General features: G+C 32.7%; 1 protein-coding gene and 1 pseudogene across 1 annotated transcript; both read left to right on the plus strand.

Moving 5' to 3' along the window:
- The first annotated feature begins 707 nt into the window (after positions 1-707).
- LOC145007234 (uncharacterized) lies at positions 708-2,608 on the plus strand. The gene is made up of 3 exons (XM_078966206.1): positions 708-1,074; positions 1,225-2,138; positions 2,345-2,608. The coding sequence occupies exons 1-3, from the start codon at positions 708-710 to the stop codon at positions 2,606-2,608; spliced, it is 1,545 nt and encodes a 514-aa protein (XP_078822332.1).
- A 5,735-nt stretch (positions 2,609-8,343) lies between these two features.
- LOC145005197 (vacuolar iron transporter homolog 1 pseudogene) lies at positions 8,344-9,234 on the plus strand (annotated as a pseudogene).
- The last annotated feature ends 13,414 nt before the right edge of the window (positions 9,235-22,648 follow it).

A 22,648-nucleotide genomic window follows, 5' to 3' on the forward strand; every position in this document is an offset into this window, starting at 1 on the left:
TAATACCAACATGCTTTTTTTATCTTGTTAATTAAAGTATTTTATTTTAATTTCTATTTGAAAGTTATAACATAAAACAAAATAATAAAATTACGTTGTTATTAAAAGTAATATTAAAAGTATTTTTTTATCTTGTTTATGGTGGTATAAAAAAATATATAAAAAAAACAAAATAATATTAAAAGTACAATGTTGTAATTGAAAAAGATAAAATATATATATACTATAAATATGAAAGAGAAGTGAAAAATAGAATGTTTTAAACAAACTAATAATAGTACATTGCTATAAAATGTGTTTAGAAGTCTACCCTTATGAATACTCTATCAATTCCATCTGATTCCGACTTCCAGGGTATATATTTCTTTATATACTTATCAATATCTATCCATTCCGTCTGTTTTTTTTTTCTCAAACAAAAAGTCATACAATTTAACTATGTATACAACAATGTTATTTTTAATAATGAAATAGTAATGACAGTCGATAAGAGTTGGGTTCGTGAAAATATAAAAAGATTTAAACTAATAAAAGTTTTTCATTAAGAACAAACATTACTAATAGCAACATAAAAGACAATATAAAAATATTTAAGCTAATAAAAGTATGTTTATTGAGAGTAAACAAAATATAAAAATATTTAAACTAATAAAAGTACATTTATTGTAACTATGTATACAATCTAATTTTTTTATAATTTAACAGTAATGACGATCGATAAGAGTTGGATTCGGGAACACCGAACGTCCCCAAAATTCTTTGAAGGTCTTAAAAACTTTATGGAGATTGCTAGGAAACATGTTGACTCTGAAGACAAAGTGCATTGTCCGTGCGTAAAGTGTGTGAATATGTATCGACGGTTGTTGAGTACGGTTTATGCCCATATATATGACCGTGGGTTTCTAAAATCGTATACTATTTGGATTTATCATGGTGAGAAGCATTTTGTTTCGGATTTGGGCTACAATTCGACTCCAATAAACATTCCAACAAGTAATGAGATGTTTGATGTAATTGATGACGTTATGGCGGAACAAAATACAAATGAAGAAAATACAGATGATGAAGGACGAGGCATGGACCCATAATTTGATGCTTTATTGGAGGAGCTAAATACCAAGTTACACCCTGATTGTGAGATGTTTTCTTTAAACTTTTTAGCAAAGTTTTTGCATATTAAAGTGATCAATAAATAGACAAATAGTTCATTTGACCAACTTTTAGAGTTGCTAAGAGTTGCTTTCCCGAAGAGCAAGATTCCAACTTCACACTATAAAGCTAAGAAAAAGTTGAGAAAGATAGGGTTAGGATATGAGTCCATCCATGCTTGCAAATATGACTGTGCTTTGTTTTGGAAGGAGAATGATTCTATGCAGAATTGCACGATTTGTAACGAGAGTATATGGGTGGACACAACCACAAAGGGGACACGAGTACCACAAAAAGTGTTGCGGTACTTTCCTTTGACTCCAAGACTTCGACGGATGTATAGTTCCAGATTCACAGCTAAAGATATGTTTTGGCAAAATACTGGAAGATCAACGAATGGTATGATGTATCATCCAGTAGATGGGAAGTCATGGCAAGAATTTGATAAGAGATATCCAGAGTTTGCCAAAGAACCTAGAAATGTTCGTCTAGGTTTAGCTGTTGATCACTTTAATCCATTCGGCAACTTTAATAACAATTATAGTATTTGGCCGGTTATATTGACTACCTACAATACACCACCATGGATATGTATGAAGGAGTCTTCTTTCATGCTAACTTTGCTGATTCTTGGTCCTAGATCACCCGCAAAGGACATTGATGTTTACTTGAGGCCTTTGGTAGATGAGTTGAAAATGTTGTGGGTCGAAGGAGTCCAAATGAGAGATGCATACACTAACACTGTATTCAATATGTGTGCGATGTTGTTATGGAATATCAATGATTTCCCAGCATGTAGTAGTCTGTTTGGATGGAGTGGTCAAGGTTATTTAGCATGCCCTACTTGTAACGAAGACACATCTTCCATTTATGTGACCAACAAGATGTCTTATGTTGGTCACAGACGATTCTTGAATATAAACCATAGTTGGAGGGAGAGTCTATTGTTTGATGGTTACCTGAGACAAGACCGCGTCCTAGAAGATTCAGTAATGCAACTATATTAAAGCAAGTAAATTGTCTCTCTGATCGAATTCCAGGGAAACATCCTGATTATGGGGGCAAAAAAAGAAAGCGCGATGATGAAAGAAAAAAGACATAGTTAAATTGGACGAAACGAAGTATCTTCTTTGAGCTTGAGTATTGGTCTTCCCTCGACCTAAAACACAATTTCGATGTTATGCATATTTTAAAGAATGTGAATGAGAGTGTGTTGAATACTGCACTGATGAACGATAAAAGCAAAGACAAAAAAGAAGCAAGAATTGACTTGAAAAATATGGGCATTAGACCAGATCAATGGCCAAAAGAGAAAGTCAAGAAGATGAAGAAACACAACAAGGAAGAAAACAAGAAGAAGGAAACACTCCCACATGCTTCTTACTCTTTCAAACCAATTGATCGACAACATTTCTGTCAATTCATTAAAGGAGTGACACTACCTGATGGTTTTGGATAGAACTTTAAGAAGAAGGTTAATGATACTGAATCAAATTTGGTTGGGCTGAAGTCTCACGATCATCACATCCTCATGCAACGATTGCTACCTATCGGGGTTCGAGCATGTCTCCCACCAAATGTTTCAAGAACAATCATTGACATGTGTACATTCTTTAAAAAAAATTTTGCACGGTCATTTGATGTTAATGACATGAGAAATGTCAGAACAGAAGTGGTGAAGATCTTATGCAATCTTGAGTTGATATATCCTCCAGTATTTTTCGACATAATGATTCATCTTATTCTTCATTTACCAGATGAAGCCATTCTTGGAGGGCCTGTACACATGAGATGGATGTATCCTTTTGAAAGATATATGAAAAAACTTAAAAATTATGTCAGAAACAAAGCCAAACCAAAAGGTTCAATAGCAGAGGGTTATGTTGCAGACGAAGCTTTGACATTTTGCTCTATGTATCTTGAGGGTATGCAAACTAAATTCAACCGTGCTGATAGAAATGATGATCCCGGCCTTCCAAAAAGGCAATTTTCTGTCTTCTCATCACAATGTCGAACAATGTCGGCTAAGAAAATCGCTGAACTTTGTAACGAGGCCAAAAAATCATTGCATTGGTTTGTACTAAACAATTGCGATGAGGATGAGATGAGAAGCTACAAATCCTAAGTTTCTAATCTATTAACTACCTTTTTCGATAGTGTTTTAACTATTCTAATTATTTTGTCCCATATTCAGTGAATTCAAATTAGAATTGCATGAAAGTGATTTCAAAAACGAATTTCCGTCATGCTTCAAAGAAAAGGTAAGTATGTTATATATTTATAATGTAAAACTAAGTTATTACTTAAACATACAATCTTATATTTCCTTACAGATTTATTGTCTCCAAAAAGATGTGCCTACGGACTGTACTGACGAATTAAAGGCGTTGACATATGGCCCGTTGCGAGCATATTCATACACTGCATGCATAGTAAATGGTGTCCGATTTGTCGTGAATAGTCGTGATCTCCGACGCACTACTCAAAATAGTGGTGTTGTTACATTCGGAGAAGACAGTACACGATTCTATGGTCAATTAGAGGAGATCATAGAGTTGCATTATTTATATGATAAATCAGTTGTACTCTTTCGTGGTAAATGGTTCAATGCCTCATTACATAATGGACGTTTAAAGACTATATATAATATGATTCTTATCGATACCAATCATAAATGGTATGTCGGTAAAACGTGGTTTGATGATCAACAATACATCTTAGCCACACAAGCTAAACAAGTATTTTATCTCCAAGATCCCACTCAAAACAATAACTGGAGAGTTGTGGAAGAGGTTCATCATCGAAAACTTTAGAATCATCCAAGTATCGGTGTTGTCAATGAGATAGATGTTGTGAACAACACTCAATCAACTGATTTTACCCTGGTTGTCGACTTAGGCACCTTACCTATTTAGACAACTTTAGGTGAGGTTGGTGAATCAAGTGTGGTTGCTAGGAGAATTGTTGCTCCTAATATATATGATGACGATTTCATTAACGATGAAAATGACGATGATGATACGTACTCTTCAGATGAAGAAATAAATAATGAAAACTATGACAATGATGATGATGTTGTACATGTATATTGTTCTAGTGATGAATCTGATTGACGGTATGTTATTATTATTATATGTCATGATTGCTTATAATATTTGTTAAATTTTGAAATGTTGCTTATTTGTAGTTTTATTATATTTTCTGAATGTTTATAATATTTGTTAAACAGATGGCAGAAGTCGCGAGGGGACACGGAGGAGATGGTGGGGTTAGACCTCCACACGGGATTGCACGCGGTGTACCATCGGGTTGTCAATCTTGTAAGTTATATGAAATTTTTAATTATTATATATATAAAAGTTTTAAATTTCTAAATTTCAAATTGTATATGTAAATATAGCACAAGCGAAGAATGTGAATGTGAATATGCGTGGCAAAGGGAGAAACTTAAATTTGTACGAGGAGTATGAAAAAAACGAGTGTAGGCCTTTGGATTTGAGAATTGATATCTCCGGGCGGACGAATCGATTTATAGGGGACAACGGGCAAATGTTTGTCAGACTAATCTCAAATCTGGTGGGATCAAAGGTACCGTTGCATTATCATACTTGGCGTCGTGTTCCTACCAAGTACAAAGCTGATTTATATCCCGAACTAGAGGTAAATATACAATATATTTTATATGTATTGAATTTTACACTTATTAAATATTTTTTTACTAATCAAATATGTTTTTCCTTTTGCAGACTTATTTTGATATTAATAGGTATCAGGGCACAAACTTGTGAGAACCCCTTCGAGCGGGTATCCAAGCAGATATGCAAAGAGCTTATCGAGAGCGCAAGTATCAGATAAAAAAACATTTTGAAAGAGTTGGTGGATCTCGTAATGTGGAAAGGGCAAGAAGACACCCACCGAATGATTGGACCGCCCAAGCTTGGAACAATATGATTGATTTGTTGTTTTTGACCGAGGAATACAGACGCACGTCGAAAAAAAAAATAAAGTTAGTAGGTCGAAAATTCCACACACAAGTGCTCATGAATGTAGACCCTATGCTTAACGACGTTATTTAGAGGTAATAAAATACATTAGTATTATTTAAAATTGTTATTAACATTTGTACAAATATATTTATTATTTTTTCACTTATTATAGGAACAAATGGGAATCAAGCCGCAGCATATTGAGGGTTGGAGACAAATGCGCTACAAAGAAGGTTCGGGTTGGTGTACAAGTCGAGCAGAAGAAGACTGGATAAGTGATAAACGAAATGAATATGTTGTTTAAATATATTATTATTAATTATAGTTTCTTGTTTAAGGAAGATTATTATTTTTTGAATGTTGAAGTTTAATTGTTTGTTTTAATTAACGTATGTTAATTGTTTTCTTTATTTTAGGAGAAAATTCAAAATGAATATGAGAAAATGCAAAACGAGGTTGGGGAAGGAGGAGAAGTAAACGAGGAAGAATGTTTAGAACATGCCCTTGGGACGAGACGTGGACATGCTCGCGGGGTGGGTAGGAGACCAACCGCCAACTTCGGTTTAATTCCAAATGAACGACCTTCCACATCCAAATCGTCTCCATGTCAACCCCAATCTCAATCCCAATTCGATGCACAACAAATGCAAGAATATTTGCAACAATATAATGCGTCATTGGCGGCTTCATTTCCTAACTTTCTATTCAACTATAACACACAAGCAAGTAGCTCTCAACAATTTGCCGAAAGGATGGAAGGAGAAGGAGAAGAAGAAGAAGAAGAAGAAGAAGAAGAAGAAGGAGAAGATGATTATGATAATGATGATTGATGTTTTTTTAGTATTATGAACAATGTTAGTTAACTACTTATTGTAATATTAAACTTGAATTTGATGTTTTGAATTTGAACAATGGTACCTAGTTAATGTATTTCAATTGATATATGCTGCAATGTTTTTTGGATTTGTTAAAAATGCAGTAATGGTAATGTACAAAACCTGTAAAGCTAAAAAAAACCAATCAGTAGCTATCCCGACGACTAGTCGTCGCTATAGGTCCATAACCGTTAACTGGTAAACCCCTATAGCAACAACACGGCGTCGTAATAGCTTCAACTTGTGTAGACGACTAGTCGTCTCCATAGCTATCCTGACGACTTGTCGTCGCCATAGGATTTTAATAAAACTTTATTTTTTCCCCCGAAAATGTTGTTGACAAAATCTGTGCCGACGACATGTCGTCGCAATAGAGCGAGCTATACCGACAACATCTATGTCAACGACCTAACAGAACTATGCCGATACGCCTGTGCCGATGACTTGTCGTCGCGATACCCTATGACGACGATTTGTCGTCTCCATAGGGTCTGAAATTCTCGTCTCCATAGGGTCCGATTGTTGTAGTGATACACCAAATTCACATATATTCAAACAGATAAGAAATATACAATCTAATTTTCACATAATTTCACATATAAATACAAAATTCACAAAAAAAAATGAATTAATAGAACCTGTAGTGGCGGAAATCAACGGATATGTAGCCGGAAAAACTAGTCTCCACCCGAAAGTACCCTCACCGAAAAAACTGGAGAACACCACCAAAATCACTGAAATTGAACAATTTATTGCAATTTAATCATCAAATTCAGCTTTTAATAATCATCAAATGTCCCTAAAAGTTAAACTACAAGTGGAAGTTATACAACTAATTGTCATTCAATCACCACAAACAAGAAATTGAACAACTTACTTCTAATCCAAAACAACACCACCAAAAACAAGAATATGAACAATTTATTACCATTCAATCACTAGATGAAGCTACAAATCGAAATTAACATACAAATTAAAAATGAAATTACAAAATCAACTTACCTTTCTTCAAGAAATGGAGTTAGAAATTGGTCCCAAAAGCTTTAACCACACCTACAGAAATTTGCTTGGAACAATGTGGGGAGAAATTTGCTTGGAACAAGCAAATTGAAAAGAAAAACGGTGAAATGGCGAAGGAAACTGAGAGCAAACAGAAAGAAGAATGAAGAATAATGGGTTTTTTATTTTTATTATTTTTTATTTATTTATTTATTTATTTTATCTACGAGAGGCAATAGCAGCGACAGAGAACCCTTTACCGGCGACAATGATCAATAGCGGCGACAAACTGGAGTGAAGGATACCGCGTCATTTTTAGTGAACTATTAGCGGCGACCTTTTTTTAACCTTTAGGGGCGACATATATGTCGCCCGTATTAGGTTAGATAAGATAAGACACCTCACCCGTTGGATTAGATATCTCATCGAATGGTTCAAATGTAACAGAGGGGGAAAGCACGAATTCGGGTGGCAACCCTTTAGCGGCGACACTATTACCAACGATATTGGTTTGTAGCGGCGATAATATCTAAAGTCGCCGGTAAAGCCCCTTGTCGCCGGTAATAGTGTCGCCGCTAAAGAGTATATTTCTTGTAGTGATTTAACTCTCAAAACGTAATTATTTTAAATGAAATATAATATTTTTGTTTAATGTTCTAGTGACCACTATATTTGGTCATTAATGTTACAATGTTGTGATCATCAATTTTGGTCATTAAGTTTGTAGATGAGTGACCATTAATGTTAATCACTAATATTTGTTATGATATTAAAAAATAATTTTAATTTAGTTTTATAGATTAGTGACCGATGAGTGACAACTATAATGGTATTAGTTACTAAATTTGTAAGATTACCAAAAGTTAGTGACTACTTAATATATGGTCACTAAACGATAAGTTAAAACCAAATTTTTGGTCAGTCACTAAGAAATGGTCACTAACAATCAGTTTTCTTGTATTGCTGTATATATATGCCATTTGTTTGTCTGTATAGGCATAATTTCCAAATTTGAATATTGTACTTTTAGTGAATTACCATGTACTTGTAGTGAATTACCAAGCATGTGTTTTTTATATAGCACCCGGTGTAACTTTAATTTAGGGATATTTTACGACAGATAAAAAGTCTTTTTCTTTAACAGCAAGGGAATTTTATTAAACCGAAAGGACAAGTGAGACCCAAGGCAAGTGTACGTAAGTCCCAACCGTAAAGGCATGCATGAGCCTAAAATACTATCTAATTGTTTTTGTATAACCTAAAAGTTTTGTTAGTAATGGTTATCTTTCCATCTTTTCTTGGTCCTTCCTCTCTCTATAAATATCCTCTAGAGGGAAACCGTTTTCCCACAAGCAAGTTTTAGCTCCTTTTTTTTTATCCCTCTTCATCCTTTTCTGTATTAATATTATCTTTCAACATTCACCTTTTGACCTTCATGGCTACAAATCAAACTGACTTCAATGTTCCAATTCCCGAAGATCATTCTGATCCAATGCAATTCGAAGTGTGCACAGAGGAAGACTTTGATTACTCGCAAAGAGGACAGTGGCTTCGTGCAGCTCTCTTGGGAGCTAATGATGGATTAGTTTCTGTCTCGTCTCTGATGATGGGTGTTGGAGCTGTGAAACATGACCCCAAAGCCATGATTCTATCAGGTTTCGTAGGCTTAGTTGCGGGTGCATGCAGTATGGCAATAGGAGAATTCGTTTCTGTTTACTCTCAGCTAGATGTAGAAGTTGCTCAAAAGAAGAGAGAACATAGAACGGTGGGAAATCAGGAAGAAAAAGAGAAGGAACAACTGCCGAATCCTATGTTGGCTGCTGTAGCATCAGCTCTTGCATTTTCGCTAGGAGCGATAGTGCCTTTACTTGCTGCTTCTTTTGTAGAGGACCATAAAGTGAGGTTGGGTATGGTGGTTGCAGCGGTGAGTTTGGCGCTAGTGGTTTTCGGATGGATAGGGTCTATACTTGGAGGAACTCCTGTGTTTAAGTCTTGTTTTAGGGTTTTGTTGGGAGGGTTGATTGCTATGGCCATCACCTTTGGGCTAACCAAGCTCATTGGCTCTAGTGTGATTTAACGTCAAACACTATCGTTGGTGTTTTATATTACTGCGTGGTTATGTAGTAAAATGTCTTTTATTTATGTCATAAATGTACTATATGAAGGCAAGTTATTGGGATATCTTAATCTATGTAACAAGTGTGTTGTTCCTTTAAATTATAATAAAATCATTGTTCATTGCGTACAAGCATGAAGAACAATATACTTTAAATGTCTTTTGGTTTTTATGCTTTCTCTTCTGATCTCTTTTATAACTCACATTTTCTAATCAAAGTTTTTCTTTTGAATAGTTGAGATTTATTGGAGGGGTTGTTTATGTTCGCTGCTATCTTCATGTATAATAAGCTGCGTTCCTTTTCTGCTCAAGTGTGCGGGCTTTTTTCAGCGACCTAAGATTTTTGGTGAGATTTAAGGATATGAGAGGGTTACCATCGGAGAAAGTGGACGGAGGGTTCCTACAGGAAGTCCGGTTGCACCTTGTGTGTCCCGAATTTCACAGTTTTGAGGTAATTTAGATCTACAACTTTTTTTTTTTTTTCCTATTAGATCTTAGTTTCGGAATAACAAAGGTACTCCTAAAACTTTTTGTATGGGAAATTTGCAAAAAATTTCTATATTTTGGATCTATTTACAAAACAAATTAATCATTAAAATTGATAAACACTTACTAAATTAGATGATTTTTTCGTTAATAAAATTAAAGTTTAAGAAATTTTCTGAAGATTTTTTTATATAAATTAAATTTGTTTTTGAATAAAACTTATATTTATTTATTAAAATGATCAAAGTATAAAGATAATTTTTTTTTATTAAACACACAATAATGATAACTTATATGTTATTTTTGAAATTTTTTATGATTCTCTTTAATCTTTAATAGATATTATTAGTAAATTCATAAAGCTAACATCTATATCTTGTATAACTTAAGAGCACTTTTTAATTGATTTGCCTAAAAAATGCATTTTTAGGCAAAATGCTACTTCATTGTTAATTTTTAGGTCCTGAGTTCAAAACGTTTACCATAAAACTACAACTTATCAAAAATCCTTGCAAAATCAAATGACACCTCGGAAAAAAGACTTATTAAATGCTTTTATTTCTAAATAGAACTCCACTGTACACTATGTGGCCTACAAACATACTTCTTAAGATAAATCAACAAAACTTCATTTTTGTGTTCATTAATGCTTTATGTTTGTCAAAAAAAAAATGTTTTAACTTTTTATACGGTTTTACACCCTTTTAGCCAATTTTAATAAAAAAAAAGCAAATGATTTCTTTTAGGGATGAGCAACGGAACCGGGTATCCGCTGTTGGAACCGAAACTGTCTCGGAACTGCCGGTTCGGGAAATGAAACTACTTTAAGCGGTTTCGGTTCCAATTCTCATTTTTTCGGAACCGCTACCCGTTGGGTACCCACTGAAAACCGGTATATATATATATATATATATATATATATATATACACACACACACACACACACACATATATATATATATATATATATATATATACATATTAGTATTTCATATAAATATGTGTGTGTTACTTAAACCGGTTTAGAATATATTGGTCTGATTCTATTATTCTTTGGAACGAATTGTTTCAATTTGGATTCAACGAAGTTGCGGTTTTATCAACAAAAGTTAACAAAGTTAATGTAACCAGGTTACCCGGTTCCCCGATTGGTTCCAAAATTTTAAGAAACGTCTAGAGCGGTTTCAGTTTCGGTTTTTGTCAAATGAGTCGGGTACCCACATATGCTCATCCCTGATTTCTTTAGTGAAAGGATGTACAAAATATTTTTATGTTATGTTTTTTTTAATAAATAAATATATGTTTTTTTTCAAATAAATTTATTATTATTATTATTATTATTATTATTATTATTATTATATATATATATATATATATATATATATATATATATATATATATATATATATATATATATATATATATATATAAGAAAATCTCTAAAAAAAGTCTTTAAACTTCAACATTATTAAGAAAAAAATCATCCATAATTTTTTTTGTTTGAACCGTCAAACCTGACACTAACTTGGTAGAAAAGTTGTTTAATTTTGCAAGTGTTTATCAATTTTAATGGTTAAATTTCAAAAAGTAATAAATAAATAAAATTAAAAAAAAAATACCTCAGAGGTGACTTTTTCTCCGTGTCAATAAGATCAAAATAAAAAGATTTTTTTTTTTCAAATTTTCCTTCTTTTTTAGAAGCAAACAATTAGATTTTTAATTGCTTCCGATTTTTGTTTGAATAGATTGTGGTATAGAATGACACTAGAAAATGTGATAAGTGTGATCTTACTCCCATTAATTTGTATTTTCTATTTCTCATATATAAAAAAGCATGCTTAATCTCTTCATACAAACACACACACACACACACATATATATATATATATATAGATATATATATATATATATATATATATATATATATATATATATATATATATATATATATATATATATATATATATATATATATATATATATATATATATATATATATATGATCAATCTCTTTGTTTGTATGAAGAGATTAAGCATGCTTTTTCGTTAAACCAATATATGTACGGTGAATCCAATCATTACTATAGATATGTTAGTGTAAATCTTAAGGATTGTTTTTTGGATATAATGGTCATGTTAGGCATGAAACTTTTGAGAGTTTCTAGGTTAAAAAGTTTGAAAAACAAACTTTGTTTGACAATAGAAGCTTTTATCTTTTAGATTAAACAAAAAACTCAAAATCCAAAAAACTCAATTGGATGGCTTTGAAGGTGGTTATTAAATCAAAGGGGATGAGAGCTCTTGGAGTTGGTTGTCTTGATTCGACTAACTTGGCGAGTGGCGGTGGAGGTTGAAAATTGGGTATGATTCTTTTTGGTTTTTTCGAATAAACGTTATTCATAATATTAAGCTTATTGATAATAGATCGATTGCAGTTAAAGTCTATTAAAGGTGTTTGGTTGAGTATTTCTCAAATCAATTGTGATTTTGAAAATAGAGGTAATCGGTTTGATAAGTTTTTTAAAAGAGTTGTTGGAAAAGGTGACAAAACACTCTTTTGGAAGGATCATTGGTATGGTGATATAGCTTTAAAAGATGTTCATCCTACCTTTATACAATTGAGAAAAATAAAGATTGTCTTTCGGTATAGAGAATCAATATTATAAATAGGCAGATTTTGTCTTTTTTAGGGACTAAGTGAGGCAACTTAGAGGTAGGAAGGAAACATGTCAGTTTCGGGCATTATGGGATCAGATTGTTGTTTTCAGTTTTGATAACTACTATGACAGGTGGATTTGGGGAGGCGACGATAGAGATGTGTTTCGGTAAAAGCTTTAAGAGATGTGACTACAATTCAGTCTAGTAAAGGGACTTTGGATTTTTTCAATTAAGTAAAATGGGTCCCTCTAAAAATCAACTATTTTGTATGGAGATTGATTAAAAACAAAATTCCTACATTCTTGAGCTTAGTTAGGCGTTGAATTAATGTCTGGTCTACCTTATGTCCTTTTGCAAAGAAACTGATGAGAGCATTGATTATGTTTTTTTCTCCTGTTCTTCTTTTGCTTCGGTTCTATGGAGATGGTTGGTGAACTAGTCTTTCCTATTTATGAGCCTTCCTATTTCATATGATGACTTATTGGATATGCTCAATTTTAATGTGGGGTGCAAAAAAATCAAGAAGCTTTGTTTTTCTCTACTCTACACCACTCTTTGGATGATAATGAAGGTCAGGAATATCATTGTTTTCAGAAACAAAAGGCGGACAATCATGATTACAGTTGATGATATTAGTTTAAACACTTTGAATTGGATAGATCATAGTTCTAATTGTAATTCTATGTATTGACATGCTGGAACTTCTCTCCTATTTTAGATTGTTTCTTGTAATTTAGTTCGAGCTCCTTGTTTGTGTTGTTGTTTGTTTCCTTTTATACTTTAATAATAATTCATCATTAAAAAATAAATAAATAAATAAATAAATAAAATCTTTGATTTTAATAAACTAACTTAAAAGACTTTTTTTGAATTATCTTATACAATTGAATTAATATATTTTAACAATGTCTTATATTTTTTTACAATTAAATATAAATATAGTTTAATAATTATATGATATCTTTATTTAACACAATAATGCCAACCGATTTTATAATTTGTGAGTTTTCATTTATCAAATAAATAATATACATTATATGGATTTATAAACCAAAATTAATATCATACAATATTTTTTTTTACGTCGAAACACTTGTATTATCTAAAGTATATTTGGCATGAGTTTTTTTTCAATATTTAAAAGTCTTATTTATTTTATTTGAAAAAAAATCATAATATATATATATATATATATATATATATATATATATATATATATATATATATATATATATATATATATATATTCAAATGAGAAGCTTAATCGGTCCACTTGATATTAAAATTTCAAAAGTATGAACTTTCTTTTGATAATTATAATTTATAAAAGTTAACTTATTATTATTATATTTCAATCTTAGCTTATATTCATATGTAATTTGATATATTTCAAAAAAATTTAGTTATTTGTGTTAAACACATTTATATAAATAAAAAATATAATTTTCAGCTTCTAGCTACCAGAATACTATTTTCTAGCTTCTAACTTTCAGCTACCAAACCGAGAATGTTTAATATAGTTTTTTTTTTCTTCTGTTTTCTATAAAATGCTAAAAAAAAAAAATTAAAAGATAGCAATTGTAACGCTCCGATTCTCAGGTATTGTTTAAATAAGATTTATTGGGTTAAGCTCTACTCGACGAGTTGGTTGACCAACTCGTCGAGTAGCAGCGGGGTGGGATCGCGTGTTAAGTGACCTACTCGACGAGTCCATATTGGGATTCGGCGAGTAGGAGTTGGTAGATGAAACCCTAAATTTCGGGGTTTGCACCTCTATTTAAAGAAGCCTTAGCCTCCTTTGGCCTCTTTGCAGTTTTTGAGAGCCCCTTTAAACCCTAATATGTGTGTGTGTGCCCATTGTGTGTTTGAAGCTTGAAAAGAGGATCTTTGGAGGGAGAAGGCTTGGGGGAGAAGGAGATTAGAGCAAGTAGAGTGTGGGAATCAACTCTTATCTAAGTTATCATCTTCTGAAGGTAACCAAATCACCTTTTTCCTTGTGAATCTCTTCTATTGGTTGAGTTTTAGGGTTTTTGGTGAGATAATAAGTTGGAAAGATAAGATATGGTCTAGATCTGAGGTTATAACTTCAGATCTAGACCCTCTTTGGACCCTAGAAGCATAAAGTTTCAGTTTTGGTCATGATTAAGGTCCCTCTTGAGCATAAAGTTCCATTAAGAACTTAAAATAGGCATTTAGAGCCTTTATAGCCATGCATGCACATAAAATTTGCAACTTTACCTGAAAAGCATGCCCTAGTAGCTTGGATCTTTGATTTAGAGTCACTGCATGGCTCAAAATAAGTCTGTATGGAAAAAGGACTGAATGGACTCGGAGAGTCGCAAGGTTGAATCGGAAAGTCGCATGAAGATGATCATGAACTCGACGAGTTGGATGAACAACTCGGCGAGTCCGATGATGATTGTCATAGACTCGACGAGTTGAAGAACAACTCGGTAAGTCGGATGAGTTTTCTCCTGGATATGTATGCGTGTGTATTCATCGAGTAGCAAGGAGGGAACTCGATGGGTGGCCTCAAAGTTTGATCGAGAATCGAAGGAACTCGACGAGTCACCCTAATGACTCGGCGAGTTGGAATGTGCTTCAAGGAACTTGGCGAGTCGAGGTCAACATGGACTGTTGACCTTGACTGAGGACTTTGACTTTGATCAAGGGGTTGACTAGTGGATTATGAAGTACCTTATAAGGTTGAGGACTTACGAGTATATTGTACCATGATAATAGGTGGTCGAGCTGGTGTCAAGTGATCCGAGAGTTGGAGTTTACTTTCTGAGTCGACATCTGCGATGTGAGTTATCCTCACTATATCGATAGGGTCTACGGCACCAAGGTCGACCCTTTTAGTTGTTATTGATATGATATGCTATATGTGGTTATGATCTGTTAGATCAGGATTAGGGTAGACAGTAAGCTATGCTCTTATGATATGTAGGGATTGGTATGTTAGTGACCTGCTAGGTCAGTACTCAAGTTACGAGAGAATTCTATGATTGCTGACCAGTGATAGATATGCTTGATGTTTACATATGCTAGTATATAATAGTTATGCGCACATAGTATTTGCATGTTGGTTGGGTTGAGGCGGTCCTGCTTTGTGCGGTAGGCCAACACACCTTATGAGCGGTCCGGGGAGACTGTAGGTCTACGTGGCGGACCAATCATGCCGAAGGCTCGGGATAGAACTAGATAGACTGTAGGCCCTGTAGGGCGGACCAGTCAGGCCGATGGCCCAGTATGCATGTTGATTGATTGATTATTACTGATATGGTATTATCAGTGTGGTATTGGTATTTTGGGGGTAGCTCACTAAGCCCTCGGGCTTACAGTTTTTAGTTTATTGTTTCAGGTACTTCAGGAAATCATGGCAAGGTGAATGCGTGACCGTACCGCTCCTCGTCCTTATGTTATGATTTTGGGACACTCTGATGTATAGTGATTTGAAAACATTTTTGTAAACAATGCTATTTGTTTTTTTTTATTTACGATTGAAAAGTTTAAATTTGGACAAAATTTATGGATGTTACACAATTTTGATCATATCATAGGTTCACGACTAAGGTGGTGTTTGTTTTTTGCTCGCAGATCTTCTCAGCTTCTTCTGTCTGCACGGTGCAGACCACGCGCAGGTTTGTTTTTTCGAAGATTGCAGACCTAAAAATGTATGCACGCCCTCTTCTTGACGCAAATGTGGACCAGAGTCTTCTAACATTTTCTGACATCTTCTACTCTAAAAAAACACATATGTCTTTATTTTTTTAGTTTTTTTGAATTTATATTTATTCCAACTTTATTAGTGATAAACAATTTGCAAAAAAAAATGTTACAATACTTTAAAAAAAAAAATTCGACGACACTAACATGATATATTTGACAAATTTATAAATAAAAATTTATTACAATAATAGTGATTGAAGTTGTTTATATAAATATAAAAAAAATCATAATATATTGTGATATTTTTTTGCTAAATTTTATAAAACATTATATAATACAGTATTGTCAATTTTTTTAGAAAATTATTTATGCTATGTTTTTAATTGATTTAATTGAAAAAATCGAAGTTTATTTTCATCCATTTATGTATCAAATTCTTTGATTCACAATTACAATGTTTAAGTATTACTTTGCGACCAAAATTGTTGGTTTTTATCAAATATATATGTTAATTTGTATTATTTTTATTTTCACTTTTTATATAATAATACATAAAAGTTGTTCTAGATTTGTTAATTATTTATAATAAAGTTATAAAAACATTAAAAATCACTTTGTAGTTAGAACAATCATTTTATTTAGATTTTATCTTGTTTTAATTTTCTGCATATGTTAAAAAAACAAACAGTCTTCTTTTTTCAGACTGCAGACGTTTGATTTACCTCTTTTGCTGCAGAGATCTACAGATGTGATCCGCGTATTACAGACATTTTGCCTCAGAAAAAACAAACAACACCTAAATGTCTCAGTCACAACAATAGGTTGTTTTTTTTTTTTTTTTTCTTTTTAATTTATTTATGAATTTATGGTTGTTCGATGTGTGTGGGTCTACGTTTGAGTAACAAGTGGTAATAAATTAATGCATGTCAAAACTTTTTCGATCGCTTTAACCATCAACATATGAAAATGTGAATTTGTTTAGCTTTTTTATTTTAACTAGTCAATTTAATAATTATGACTATAAATACCATGTTATTCAAATAACAATATAAATTTTGTGAATGTATAGTCTAAAATGTTCTTAAAAGTATTTTGAATTTGTTTCCATCTGTTAAACCTTTTTATTTTCGTTTGACCTTTTTATTTTCAATATGTTAGAAGATATGTAATCCTTTTTAATAAATAAAAGTTTTTTTTTTTTTATCATTTGTCAAACTCTCATTTAATTTGTTAAATATCATTTTGTGGTTATTTTGAATTATTTTTTTCTCCACATCCATTTTATAAGTTTTTCTATTTTATTAAATGCTACATAATATTTTAATCTAATAATTACAATAAATGTAGTAATAAATTGATATCAATTTTATTAATGAACTTACCTTTTAATTTCAAAATTTTCAAAATTAAAACTCATTTGTTTTTTTATATAAATTATTTGTTTAAATTTAAAAGATAAAAAACATTTCTATTATAATAATTCATTATTTTTCTTTTTTTCTTATAAATTCAAAGTTTTTAAATATTTTAACATTTATATTCTGTTTTTTTTTTAAATCAACTCATATGATACATGGATCTCACAACTAGTATATAATTAAAACGATAATTGATTAATTAATTTTGATTTTAGGTTTGTTAAGTGCGATATGCAACGAATTGCAAGTGATTGTTCCTAAACTAAAATTAGCTTTGCTATTACCATTAAAATACAAATTACAATCGGATATTTCATTTGTCTTATTGATCGTAATCTATAATCTTTAACCTTCGGTTTGTAAGAAATTTATTGTTGACATGTTATATAAGAATCATCACATGAAAAGAGAGCAATAGCAGTGACAATTGTCGCCGCTAAAAATACCAGATGTAGATGTCGTTGTTATTGTTCTTGGTGGCGACAGATCGCAACTAATATGTTGTCGTTGATAACTCATCGTTATTGAACACATTGTCGCTGCTCATACTAATTGTTGCAGCCAATATATTTTCGTTGCTATTACTGTCGTAGATAATATGATGTCGACACTAATATTGATTGTTTTGTTCTTACTATTGTTGTTACAATTAGTTTCCACAAACACTAGTTGTCACCATTAATATTTTTTTTTGTTTTTAATCAAAATAGCACCATTGATGTAGGAAAGATGATAAGAATACTAAAAACTGATTCTAAACATTAAATGTTTAAAAAGTAAACTAAACAAAAAGTTAATAATATGACATAACATGAAATACCAAATATGTTATAAAGTTTTATGGTGGACTAAGTCTAACAAAACATTATATAAAACATAAAACTAATTGGATTCTTCATCATATTGGTTCCCCTCGTTGGTTCCTCCAATATCACTTGGTGGCGGCAATGATCGAAACCATGTTTCAGGTCTCGCAATACGTATCGGGTCACTGAGCATTGCTTTAAGTTTCTCCAACTACTAAATTGGGGGTCCATACATGAGTGAGAGGGATATCCACAGTATTATCGTTGCACAAGTTTCGAGATTCACGCTGGAGGATTTTCCTTTCTTGACCAGTTCAGTCAATGATGAGTTGACTTCAGTAGTGAACAAGCGGTTTAGGATTCTTTGGGCCAATTTGGAGGCCGGTCCACTCAGGACTTGTGATGTCACCTTCCAGGAGTTTGATGTTTGTGGGCTCCTCTTTTCATGCAGATGAGGGAGCATATCGTCATTATGCATTGGAACGCCAATGTTGAGTGTGCCTTTCTCTCCAGCTTTTGTCCGGTCGGGGCCAATAATAGATTTTTAGTGTGTCTTCTGTGTGATGGAGCTAGGTATTGGTGGTGCGATGTTGTTTGAGACCTTAAATTAGATGTTATCGAGTCTATGACGTGATAGGTTTTTTTACTAAGTTTAAGAGAGTTTTAGCAGTTCGCTTAGGAGTATTTGTCACTTAAGTAGACTATAGAGACAGTGGTTAAAATCACCACCAAGTTCAGAGAGAGAGAGAGAGAGAGAGTTCTTTTTCCTATAATATACGGTAATAGCATATGTGAGAATAAATCGTTATCATGATATGTTGAGGTCAGAGATTTGTAAGTTCATAAGAATTTCTAGTTGTGAAACTCTTTCCAATTTATTAAGGCATCTAGGGAAAGATAGCTGGAGTTGGAGACCAAAAATGGAAGCAAAAGCATGATCATGTTCACGTATCGGTATCAACAGTCAAGAAGACCATAGTGACCGATGTTTGGTCAGGAGATCAAGGGATTCATGAATTTTGTGGCAACTGTGGTTTGGCATATTGGGGTTTTTATGGTATGTCGGCTTTTTGGTGTTTTAGATGTAGTATGGAGGGTCACTACAGCCGCGACTATAGTCAGAGGGAGTCGAGGGTATGTTTCTTTTTTAGTCATCCATGCATATTAAGGCTGAGTGTCCACAGGAAGCGAATGAGATGGTTTTTGATCCTGCACCTTTAGTTTCATAGTTACCAAATAGACAACGTGGGTCAGTTGGAGTCCCACGGGTCAAGGTTTGAGTTAGCAGCTCTTTAGTTACTTCGAGTGTAATATACGATGTTGTCATCAGTACTTTTCCATTTATCTCACTATTTTATTGTAATCCTTGATGATTTGTTGAATGGTATTTAATTATAATTGAATTTGGATATGTATTGCATGATTATTTTTGGTTGGATTTCTTATGTTTGTGTGGTTGACATGAAATTTTGAATGATTATGAAGTCATCGGAGTCTAGTTAATCCCAAATGGCGGATATATTTGTTTATCCAGGACGCAAGATTGCAGATTTGCATGTCATCTTGATTTTTTTTATATTCCTGAATAGAGGGTAGCAAGTTCGTATTGTTTTCAAGGATGAAGCTCATATAAGTAATTTTGTTCAGCAGTAAGTTTCTAACCAAGGAGAATGTCAAGTATTCGGGCTTATCCTATCTAGAAGATTAGAAACATCGATGGCAGTGTACGATAGGATTAGTGATTAGGCTCGGGTTAAGGGTTGTATTGAGGGACGTTCTTCATGCGTTGAAGTGTTTATGACATTTGTCACCCATAACCTACCGTTCTAACTGTAGCTAACAGTTAGGGTGTGGGATCATCAGCCGCGTATAGATCTATACACAATCACGCTCTCTTACGGGAGATTCTAGTTATAAAACAAGACTTTTGTGTATAGCTCAGTTAGGTAGGATGAATACAATGTCTCAGAAATTTATTCAACGATAGTATGTGTTTTTGTAGTGAAAAACATTTGTATATGTAATTATCCCCTTTTTCTAGGATAATATATAAAATACAGTAAAACAATTATATATGTACGTTATATAATTTTACCCATTGCTCAACGGGTTACAAAGATGATAAAGTTTCCTAAACTATGTAGTTTATTGTAGTAAGAAATTTGTACCTAATATATATATATATATATATATATATATATATATATATATATATATATATATATATATATATATATATATATTTATATATTTTTCTAAGAATAATTTCCGGGTGTTTCAAACTTGTTTTTCATATCTTTATGTTTTTATCAAAAATTTGCATGTAAAAGTATACGAGTTTGGTAGTAAATCCGTTTCAAGTATTTATCACTTTTCGTAAAAATAGTAAATAAATGTATTTAAATGTTTGCGTTTTAACATAAATTTTCTAGTGTATTACTTGTATCCACCCCCCCCCCCCCCCCCCGGTTCGTAAAACATAGAAAAAGTTTTGAAAAATGTAGGGGTATGAACTCATCTTATATGTGTTTGCGGCTAGATAACGAGGTGAAAATTATGATCTTCGAGTTAGAGTATGTGAAGGTGTTCGATCCTATGAGTTTTAAACACATAGTAATGTGTGTAAATTTATTGAAATAACATGAAAATGTTTTAAACACTAAGGGAAATTAAAATTAAATTTCTTAAGACTCAACTTGAGGAATATGCTCCTGGAAATATTTGAAGATGTCTATGGGATGTATATGGAGGTAAGGGTTTGGTTCTTGAGAGAAATTTGGTGAAAATGTTTACTGTGAATGAGGTTTGAAGTGACTTTAAATGTGCTTATATAGGGGAAATAAGAGGTAAGGTGAATTAACATTTGCCTATGTATGTGTAATTATCTTCTTTGGAAATTAATCCACCAATCAAGTGGCACAAATTATATTAAATATTATGGAGATTTCGGTCCAAGAATCAACGAAACCAAAGGTTATTTCAGCCAAGCACCAACCGAAATCACTTGTGATTTTGGTCTTGGCGCAAAACGAAATCAACATGGTGATTTCGGTCTTGGTCCAACCAAAATCACATGTGATTTTGGTCCAATGCCAACCAAAATCCCATGGTTTTGTGGTTTTGATCCTTTGGCTTATTTTGACTTGTTTTAATTTGATTGGCTTTCAAAGTTTCATTACGACCATGGTTTTAAACATATATAATTACTTATACAAATGATGCCTTTAGGCTATAAATGATTTATTGAAACAAGGTTAAGATGTGGTTTTTTACTTATACATAATACACTTTTAGACTTTTCCCGACTCCTAATTTTCCAGTTGTCACAGTGTCTGTTTCTTATCGATGTATGTTGGATTATCTTTATGCTTCGTGTTTGAAAGAACATGGTTGGATCATGCCAGAAAAGACTATAGTTGGGTTGTAGCAACGAAAGTGATTGTAAGACTATGGTTGGATCATAGCATTCACATGGGTTGAAATAAACTGTTGGCTGAAATAGGGCGGAAGTGATTGTAAGACTTGTTGGATTAGGTGTCTAAGTTCATAACTATTTTTGGAATGTACTTGAATCGGTTGGCATGGTCCATTTGGGTTGCATGGCATTGTAACACTTGGATAGACTAATTGAGAAAAAGGACACTTAAGGTTTATTAATTTATTATAAGTTCTAATATATTAATAATATTATTTAATTACTATTGATCAAGAATTAATTTGGAATGAATTAAGTGATCAAAAAGAGACTAATTAAATATATGGGGTTGATTGTGTAAACCATCCATTCTTTTATAGTGGGCTAATGAGAAGCTCCATGGTTTATTGAAGTGGGCTAAAACCTATAAGGTGCTCAATGGGTAGTCCATGGAGGTTATAATCCCATGGATCATGGAATATGAAAAGCCATGCACATTAGGGTTTACATGGAGTAACCCTACACGTGGCACACCTAATAAGAAGCTCCATGGCTAGAAAAATCGGTCACTAAGAAAAGAACATGAGGGCTAGCCAATTTTGAGTGTTAATGAAATGCTCTCAAAGTTATTCCAAGGGATGTGGTGTTGTGTGAGACATTTGAGGCATCACACTTGAGGTGCTAGGCTCACAAGGTTCTTAAGGAATCCATGCAACAAAAAGGTATGTTCTTATACTAGCTATTATGTTTCAAAGTTCCCTATGTCATGCTAGTTAGGTTAAGAAACTTGGAAAATAAAATTTTCATGTATCTTAGTAAAAAAAGATCCAAGGTTTCTAGGGTTGCATGTACATCTTAGGAGTGTTAGAATGCTCAAAACTCTTTAGCGGTATCAGAGCCTAGGCTTGTTTTCTTGATACTTGATGCAAACTTGTTGAAAAAACTCAAAAAACTGCAATCTACTGAGTGAACTCATCGAGTCCATAGGGGGACTCGACGAGTCCATGTGTTAATTCATCTTACTTGTTGAGTAGGCTCTTGCAATCGATGAGTAGGAGGCCCTGAATG

The sequence above is a fragment of the Lactuca saligna genome, chromosome 7 (genome assembly GCF_052625555.1).
Source record: "Lactuca saligna cultivar CGN05327 chromosome 7, ASM5262555v1, whole genome shotgun sequence".
In the NCBI taxonomy this organism is placed as follows: domain Eukaryota; kingdom Viridiplantae; phylum Streptophyta; class Magnoliopsida; order Asterales; family Asteraceae; genus Lactuca; species Lactuca saligna.

What these genes read in the sequence shown, in the direction of transcription:
- LOC145007234 (XM_078966206.1), top strand. Translation starts at nt 708, where the DNA reads ATGACGATCGATAAGAGTTGGATTCGGGAACACCGAACGTCCCCAAAA. An exon ending in TACAGATGATGAAGGACGAG is followed by an intron (nt 1,075 to 1,224) that starts GCATGGACCCAT and finishes ACCAACTTTTAG; the next exon opens with AGTTGCTAAGAGTTGCTTTC. An exon ending in ACCGCGTCCTAGAAGATTCA is followed by an intron (nt 2,139 to 2,344) that starts GTAATGCAACTA and finishes CATATTTTAAAG; the next exon opens with AATGTGAATGAGAGTGTGTT.